We start from the raw sequence: 10122 nt of genomic DNA, 5'->3' as shown, positions 1-10122 counted from the left end.
AGACTTCACAAAGAGCAACAGTACTTACTTTTTATCAATAAACCAAACAGTAATTATATCACTTATTTTTTAAGTCTTTTTTTTTATTAAAAAAATTTTATTAGATAATATGTAACCGATTTTTTATTGGTTTGGGCTTTCGAAAGATATCTTAAGATATGTTTCCCTTGTTGATTCTTTTTTCTAAATCCTTTCCTTGTACATGGAAATTCCATTCCTGTTCTGAAGGAGTCAGATATTTCTTTTTTCTTCAAACAATCCCAAACATCATTCTAAATATTCAGTTCTTTAATAAAAACAAGAAAATGGCCGGACATTGATGTTAGTTTCAAGAAAATATTAGAAAAACCTTATGTTATGTAAAGGGGCACAATCCATGTCTGTCTAACACGATATGAGTGAAAGTTGTCTACCGTTAACTTTCAAACCATGAAATAAGAGCAAGATAAATACAAGAAAACATTAATATTCATACGTATTTAATTTTTATTGAACGTTTCCATTTAACACATCTAGATAATAGTATACCGATTTTCATCAGTAAAATAATAAATAATTTACCCAAACTAAAACAAAACATATCATTAGAATATGCAACAGTAAATTAAAAAAAATACAAACGTAAGATACCTCTGGGAATTTGAGGTTGTACGGATTGTCAAAGCATTCGGGGTTGTTGTATTTTCTAGAGCTATTTTAATGCATATTTATTGATATATCAAATATTAATGTTTGGGAGCACGGGTATAACCATCATTTACAGAGCACGAGAGAAAACATCAAAGATATTTCCCATCGATTAATCCGCTTCGAGCATTTTAAGAATAATTTTTCTTTCAGTTAAAAAAATAAATCAAAAATTAAGGATAAAAACAATAAATAAATATAAAGTCGAAAAATGAAAAAATCTAGCGACACAACCTTTTTATTTAAACTTATTCAAGAAGAAAAAAAATGAGACATTGAAATATTATATTTTAAGACTTTTTTCAAAAAATGAAAAGAGGGCCAATTCAAAATTAACAGACAGACAGACAATTATTTCAATAAAATATGGCTTATTAACCATAATTTAAAGTTAATACCTGACTATTAAACGAACTTTGGACGCTTATTCAAACAATATCCCCAAAAATATTTCCTCTTTTGTCAATTACATTTTTCTGTTGCTTGCTTGCATTCATGGCATTTTTTTTTTTTAATTTCATAAATATGAATATTAATTACATATCAATGTAACAGACTTTCATTTTAGACGAAATGGAGTGCATGTCATTTTAAATCATGTTACTTTAGATTCTCAAACCTCTACTTATCACTTCATAAAATATTATTTAGGGCTGCGAATTTGAAAATCTGTTTTGATTAATTGAATTTTATTTTTACACCCTAAATAACATGACACTTTAACTTGAAAAAATACATCAGAGAATGAATTCCTATAATTAAATAAATAGATTGTTGAATTATTTTGTCGAAAATTAAATGTAGCCCTGATTACACCAAAGTAAAACCTAACCACCAGTTCCGAAAAGGATGTGTTGTTTGTTGTTGTGTTTTTTTTTTTTTTGGCTTTTTTAAAACAATATTTCAAGTGTATTAATTCTTTAATTTCGCTAAGCGTCTACATAATGTTACTTTGTCTATAAGTGTTATTACATGTGATTTTTAGAAATATGTATGCTTTTTTAGAATAAACGTCTCTAGACCTTGATGCAATTTCAAGTAAAGCTGGAATAAAATTAGCTTGGTTTCTTCAAGAAATTAAAAACTGAACACAAATGCAAGACATACATCTAAACTAAAATAGGTCAAATATGGTAATTTTGTTTCAATGCAAATTATGTCGGTTTTTTGCATTAATGTTGCCCATATTATGTATACTAATTTTTGGGAAAAGATGAAATTCAGTGTAACATGAATACATTTTAAAAATGGAATCAGAAATTTGAAAAAAAAAAAACTTAAATCTGTTAAAAATAATACAACATAACAGAACAATTTATTTGAAAATAAATTAAAATAAAGTAATAAACATAATTATTTTAGTTTAAATGATGTAATAAAAATATCAATTAGATATTTGTATTTTTTCCTAACTTATTTTTTTGTCACAACATATATTGTACTTGCACAATGATAAGAAAAAACCACAAGTTACAGACAAATATAAAAACTACCAGTAAAAATACATAAATTTTGAAAGGTGGGCTAATAATTATTTTGTTTACGGACTATTCACGGACACTGACTGTTACATATACCGAATACGTTAAAATAGTTGACATTTTTATTAGAAGTATCAAGTGGAGAACCCTTGCTGTGAATAGTTGTAATATTCAGCAAAAATTGAACTAAATTCCGAATTTGATGAATTAAATTGTCCATCTGGGCCGTTGTATTGTTCAAAATTCCCGTTATTTTCCGCCATATTGGATCCATGCTGTGGCGGTGTTGAGGTTAAATAGTTCTGTTGTGATAATAACGTAGAAGGCATTGTACGGTTGACACCGCTGTTGTATCCTACCCCATAATTACCATCATAGTAAACACTATTTTGATAGGCATTTAACTGACCCGATATGAAAGAACTAGGTTTTAATTGAGGGTTATTGCCGCCGAATTCCCCCATTGACATAGAACCCTGTAAATCTATATTATCACCATGTAACCTATTATTGTACCCACTATACCCTCTAGCTGGGTGATAGGTGTTCGAATTCATGTCAAAATTGGGTGTGTAACGATATTGGGGGTTAAAATTTCCACTTTTATATCCATTGTCACTACGGGGACTATTTTCCGTTGCGTATGAATATCGTTTCTGTTGGTTTTGTAACGCGCTAAGTTTTTCCAACGGAGATAACTGATTAGATTTGTGACCAGAAATTTGTTGATGTCCAAAAGTTTCTGGTAAATTGTCTTTTGAAGATCTCGAGACTTGTGGTCCACCGGGAAAACTATGAGTATAATTGTCCATAGAAGTATAGCAGCCATTGACCATTCCTCTGCCAGAATACTGATTGGCGCCACCTGGGAAATTTGTTTCACAACCGGGGGTTTGATAAAAGCTGTCAGTTGTATTAGGCATATTCTCACGGGGAGACATGCGTGGCTTTGCCATAGACATTCCCTGATTAGATCCACATTGAGTCATTTCAGAACTTATCGCTGACTGGAATTTGTTTACATGACTTTGCTGCATCATTTGCAACTGCGCAGTGCTGTTTGAAACTGGGGAACTAACGGAAGTACGTTGACCGGTGTCAGAGCCTAATTGTGTCACTTGAGAATTATCCGTGTCCAAATTCGCACAAGATTTAACATCTGATTTCGCGACCGGGGATGATAATGGGGATACCCCATCTGGAGTTTGCATCATAGATGCCATAATTGGAGATTGTTTAGGTCCACCAGTGACCAGATTATTGCTTGACCTATTTGAACTAGGCGATGTACTATCTTCATATGAAGTGACCGAATCATTTCTTTCATTTCGACTTGTATCTCTTACTCCAGCAATTCTTTTCATGTCATCCATATCTTCCTTCAATTTTTCATCATCAAATACATTGCCTATGCTATGTTCTCTTTTGACATTTGCTTGACCTATTTCTAATAAGCCATTTTCGCTACCTGCGTTTTCTAGAGATCCATCATGAGGGATACTTGGTCTGTCAAAGTCACTCTTTATTCTTCCCTCCATGTCGTCCATTGGCTCATCATCAAAGGAACTTGGACTACCCGGGAAAGAACTGTTTGAACCAAGTCTTGCTTCAGATTTCTGTCTCTGTAACTAAACAAAATATAACATTGTTACAAATATTTTTTTCAAAGTTATTGTAATATATTTTGCCTATATGCCTTTACCCAGTTACTTTTAAGTTTTACAAGAGTATAAAGTATTTTTCAAGAGTGAAAACGGAAAAAAAATAGCCATTTTGTTTAGTGTTTAAATGCGTAAGATATCCCAGTGGGTTAATTAAGAAATAATTTTCTTAACATTTTGATGATATAAATTTACTATCAATTTACGGTACTTTGTCGCACATTCAAAGTGAAATAAATAAATAAAATAAAAAGATCAGCAGTCGACAATAATGTACAAAATCATCACTGTTGTTTTGACGAGTGACCTAGTTTTGTAGAAATCTATCAATGTAGGGTTAAGTTACATGTTGTTGATGGAAATGCAAGTGGAATTTGATGATAGACATAGTTTATTTGATTACTTTTCCAGATTTGTTTTAAAATTTGATGTGGGCGTGTCTGTTATGATATAATTTCCTGTATTCGTATTTTCCATATTTTTTTGTTTTGTCGAAGAAAAATTATTTATATATAGTGAGAAAATTAAAGACAAGACAAAACAAATACAAGTAATTTTCTATTAAATTTTATATAAAATGTGCAATTTTGTATTTCGATTTTATGTACAAAAGGCAAATTTACTAAGATAAAATTAATAATCGAAATGCCTTAATTTTAATCATATAGTCTAAATTTATCAATTTTTCGATGTCAAAATATTTGTAAAAACTTGTTATCGATCAATCCAAATGGAAATAAAAATGACCTCCGCGATTAAGAAATTCACTTTATTGAAAATAAAATTAACTTTTCAATGATTAAAAAAAACATATATCTAATTTTACAAGATAGTGTGGAGATTTCCGTTTTATCTCAATAGAGAAAGAACGTATCATATATATTTTAGTGTGACACATAGTAGCATTACAGGAAAACGAAATACATGGCAAAGAGCCCCTTTCATAGATGTTCGTGAAGTTATCATAGCAATATTTTCTATTCGCAGACGAGAATTTATGAATAATTTTAGAGCAATCTGGTTTGTTAACCAAGTTATTTATGTCCACGGATGCATTATGGGTAATGTTTATGATATATGCTCTTTTTTACCCACTTTTCAAATTACTACCATAAAAATCAAATGCATTCCGGCGCACTTGAGTGATATTGCCTAGATCGTATCGAACTTAATCCATTTTATAATCAATTATCATACGAGTCCTTGAAGTAAAAAACCTATCTATTCTAAATAAACCAATTTCACTAAAACTCATTTAGATCTAATCCCGAAGTTCTTATGCGAATACTCAGAATAAAACATGTCGGTATCTGTCTGTTTTTGCGTCTTAATTTTCAAATTACTTCATGAAAATTTAACAGCTATATGAATTTTTTGATTCATCAGATAGGGATTTTATGGTTATTTGGGCTTTAAGGGACCTATCTTTATTGCTTATATTTATTGGTATATCATAAGAAGGAGTTTCAAATTGACGCGGTGCTTTTTTTATCCCGCTCGTGCGTGTTTTACTCAAAATTATTAATAAAATTTAAAAAATATAAGGCAATTTCAGAAGATTTTTTGATTTTGGTATTTCAGCTTAGAAAAAAAAAAACCCATAAAAACATATATATGAAACTTTTAAATCTTTAAATAGTTTAAATGTTGGTTATTTAAAAAAAACTAAAAGAAAATAAATAATTCAAGACTATTAATGTGAATTTATAGAACAGGTTACATTTTATTTTCACATTATTTGTAACAAACAATTTTCAAATATAATTTTGTTTAGACAATCAAACGTTAAAATTTTCTGAAAACAAAATTATTTTATTATTATTTTATAATGCAAGTCTATCAAATTCAACTTTTGATAAAAAAGAGTAGCCGCCCCTTGAATTAAAACATTTCTTCTTGAAATTAAACATTATACAGATAATTATGCAGTAATAAAGATTAATTTAGGGAAATACTTGACAACTTAAATGCATCTACTTTTTCTTATTTAAACAAAAGGAGACCAGATTTTCGTCGCCTGAATTAGAACAGTTGAGGTTATATTGTTTATCCAAGAGAGGAGAATGTCCTCTGTCAAAATTGTTTCTAAAGCAATAGAACATTCTTCAAGACATTTTACCAAAACCTCCAGAAGTCAAAGAGATCTTAAATAATGGCCTTATACTGAGGGACAATCAAGCGGAAAGCCAAAATCTATAGTGACATTCTTGGATGGTCATTTAATATAAAGTTTAATTGCAAAGATTTAAGAAAATGAAAGAATACAAATTTGTCACAATTCTAAAAAAAATAAATCCCCCAAGAGCACCGAAAATAACATAAATACGTAAAATTGCATACTCGTATCTTATCTTAATGCTTATTTTGTATTTTTCTAGTTCTTTGGTACCATTTGATTATATGCAATAAGTGTTTAACATTGATTTACGCTCAAAACGGTGCTATGGGGCTTAAGAGTTTTTGTACATCTCGCGATCACACTTAATAAAACAGAACCGACGGTCTTCAGGATGGTCCTTGTTCAAGAACTTTGGCTGGAGTTAACAAATATCATGTAATACTCCTTGAATTATTATCATCATATCTTTTTGTCCTCGAAATTAAAATGTATACATTAAAAACCAGATAAAATGCATAGGAAATATTTGAAAACATTTATTCAAATCTAAAATGTTGCGTTTGTCACATTTCAAGGTAAATGTGATGCTCCAATTTTAAGGACCGGGCGTCTTTTCATTTTTGCAAGAATGAATAAGTGTGTTTTAATTGCCATTGCAGCATAAATATCAACAAAGTAAACATAATCTTTAAATGCATTTATCACAAATGAACAAAAATCAGAAAAAGGGAAAGAAAAGCAAAAAACGCATGACTGTGCTCAAAATAGAGAACGCGATTTTGATCATGAGTTTTCAATGAATATTTGGAGCATTTTATAAAGTTTCAATAAGATCTTGTAGAAAAGTAATTCAAAATAACTAAATTAAATGCATCTGTTTGCATTTTGAGATAAATTAAAATCAGTTAGTGTTAATTGATGACATATTTTCGTTCTTGCGAAGAAAAGTTTAAATGATCATCGTATTTGAACGTATGTGAACTTGTTAAAACTAGTTTGTCAAGTTATATAACGTTTGTTAAAACTGAAAATAGAGCTGACTGTATTTATGTTATTATAATTTACAACTGATATGGTGAAAAAAATGTTTGTAAGAACTTACAGAAACGTGCAAATTCATTTATGTATATATGTTCTTATAAGCAAAACTGTCTGTGAACTAATGCCGGCAGCTTGTGTTTAAACTGACATATAAAGCTGATAATAAAATGTAAACTTAGTACATGTTTGGTAGTGTTTACTTATAATTGAACATTTGACTAATTTCAAAACTTAAAAACAATACTTTCCACACAATTTGTTTCTTTAACTCTTGCATTTAACGACTTTCTCGTGTTATAAATAGTCCATAAAACTAAGCATAATTTTACTACATGTTTTTGGTCCAATGAAATAGTTTCTAAAGTTTTAGTTTTTGTTTTAACGAATGAGGTTATGAAATTGATCACTTGAACTACATGTAATTAAGTGTATGCGACTTTGTAAACGGTACATGCGTATTAAGTACATATAACCTAACCGTATATTCTCATAAAGCGTTGTAACATGTTTATAATTTGTGTTTGAACTTATCTATAAACTTAGGTAGATCTAGCTTTAACTTCATGGCCAAGTCCTTATCAAAAGTGTTTGTAATCTTACAAAATATGTTAGTTTATAAACTATAGTAATATATGCTTACTACATGTGATGCAACTACTTTTTATTATGTAGTTTTTTTATTAACATAGATTATGAACCCAAGTCGGCAATGTATAAAATTACTACATATGAAAAGGCTCTAAAACAGTGTTTGTTACATCACTACATTGTATCCACATTTGACCTAGTTTACAAACTTCAGTAGGTCATTTATAGAGTAACTACAATGAACAGTGAAATTTTAATATCTTAATGGTTGAATTGATTGAGAGTCATAAGAAGCTCATTAGTTGTTATCTAACTATATAACATTTGACTTTCTTTAAAAAAAACCCCAGAATACGTAATGTATCAATTGACTACAAAGTTTGTAATTTTACAAGTTTCACCTATTTGTTGATAAACTTAGGTAGGTCATGTTACTTAATATATGGATATAATCTTATAAGCATTGCGACCTAGTTTATGTTTTTTTTTTAATTTCTACAAAATGAAATAACTTGCTACCTGTGTTTGTCTTTTGTATTTCATCCTTCTGTTCTGGAACCAGACCTTGACCTGGCGTTCAGTAAGGTCAAGGGACGCCGCTATCTCAATACGCCTTGGTCGACATAGGTACTTGTTAAAATGGAACTCTTTTTCGAGCTCAAGAAGCTGCGTGTTTGTGTAAGCAGTCCTAAGTCGTCTGGATCCACCTCCGCTGGAATTACCATTACTGCTGGCGTTTTGATTATTGTTGTTAGAAGGTGGAGTCGGAGAGAAATCTACAAAACAGAGAAAGACAATATTTACAGTTACGCTAGATATGTTAACACTGTTTTCAAGTGAACGTGTTTGTTTGGGGAAAGCAGTCTTTGTGTGTTTCAGATGTTGTTTTGAAGTGAAGGTAAATTTTTTATGACATATTTGTTTCCTGTAGATGATAAATGGCCTAAGACATATGACTGGTATTTTCTCGTTTGACGCATCTTTCTTCATACTGCACCATGTTATGTGAGTAATATTAGCACCATCGTCATCACAATCATCATTACTATTCTCCTTCTCATCCCCTTTTTCTTATCACCTTCATCATCACCCTCATTATAATAATACAAATAATCATCATTATAATAATTAGCCTTAATATGCTTTTAATAAATGCAGTTTGGTTAAATCTAAACAATGTATTGTTACATATTTTTTTCCTTTAAAACGCCCTAATAATAACGTCATATGCACTATAAATAGATTTTATGCTATCACAAGTCAGATATTTATTTCAGTATACGTCAGTCCTAGACAGTGAGATATAAAGCTTACATAGGTGGTGATAAATAAGAATCTCTCATAGTGGAAGTAAGAATCTCTTATAGTGGAATCAAAGTAATTTATCTCATTTTTTATTATCAGTTTATAAACAAACATTTATTTTCATGAAGAACACATAAATGATGTATGTGTACAAGTTGTATAAGTTTGATACAAATGTATTTACAGGTATATGTATACGTTTTAATCAATCACCTGAACAAGTGTCGTTGAAAGAAAGAAGAATACGATTTTGGTATATTTAAGTAAAAGAAAAACCTAACAATTTTTATCAGTTTATTTAGGATATGAAAATGTAAACTAAAGGACGGATGTCATTACTGTAATATTAACTTTAAAATGACAAAAGACAACATCATTAAGTTATGCTTTAGAAATAAACTGTCAATTCATGCAGTTACATGTAATTGTCGAATATATTTTTGACCTTTGTACTAAATACATTCACTTTAATGAAGCTCTGGTTATAAAAATGTTTTCTTGAGTTTATACTGTATGCTACACCGACAATTTATAGGTCATACAATGATTTTCCAGCTTTTCTGACGGAGGAAGACCTCATGTGCTCCTTTGTGTAAGAGCGGGCTTCTGAGTAGAACCACCTATGTTACGTAAGCATGCTTTAACTGTTCTGGTCTGGAAAGATGCAAACGTGAATCATGTTCAGATATCACAATTTGATACAAAAGCGTTCCAAATATCAGATTGGAGAAAAAGACTTGCAATTGCGATAATCGGTGAAAAGGACCACATCAAAACGAATGTAGATAGTTTACTAAAGTTCATTTTAAAAACACACTTTATTGTTTCAGCTTTAATATTCTTAAGTACTCTTTTATACTTGGTTTGATATTACAGAGATAAAAATATATTAACAATTATAATTACAAGTTTCTTTGAAAGGTCTATATCAAACATTGAAAGAGGGTTTTAATAGAATTCAGTTTAATCTACCTGAATGCATATTGCTCTGAATGTAACGTTTTGTGTTTTTATCAAATTTTGTCATAACACGCCACAAGGAACGAATGAAAATGTCTACTGTATCGTGCAATGTAAAATAAATGGAATTTAAATTGAAATGTTGACATTCAGAGTCATTTCATACCAATTTTTGCCGTCGTTTCCATCAAATCTTTACCCTATGGCAAGCGTTTTAAAAGAGGAATTATACTCACGAAAAGGCTAAATACGAGAATATGTAAAAACAGTAAAACGTTTA

General features: G+C 30.0%; 1 protein-coding gene across 2 annotated transcripts in view; it reads right to left on the bottom strand.

Moving 5' to 3' along the window:
* Positions 1-466: 466 nt before the first annotated feature.
* LOC132739025 (homeotic protein proboscipedia-like) overlaps positions 467-10122 on the bottom strand; it is a 36231-nt gene continuing 26575 nt past the window's right edge. For both annotated transcript variants that reach the window (XM_060726672.1, XM_060726673.1), the window contains exons 2-3: positions 8097-8353; positions 467-3796 (exon numbers count right to left, since the gene is read on the bottom strand). In XM_060726672.1, coding sequence (XP_060582655.1) covers positions 2303-3796; positions 8097-8353 — 1751 coding nt within the window. In that variant the 3' untranslated portion in view covers positions 467-2302. The remainder of the gene's footprint in view (positions 3797-8096; positions 8354-10122) is intronic.

The sequence above is a fragment of the Ruditapes philippinarum genome, unplaced genomic scaffold, assembly GCF_026571515.1.
Source record: "Ruditapes philippinarum isolate M1 unplaced genomic scaffold, ASM2657151v2 ctg1_1_1_1_1, whole genome shotgun sequence".
NCBI classification, from domain to species: Eukaryota; Metazoa; Mollusca; class Bivalvia; order Venerida; family Veneridae; genus Ruditapes; species Ruditapes philippinarum.
Note: the sequence above shows the minus strand (reverse complement) of the source record. Positions and strands in the feature narration are given on the sequence as shown.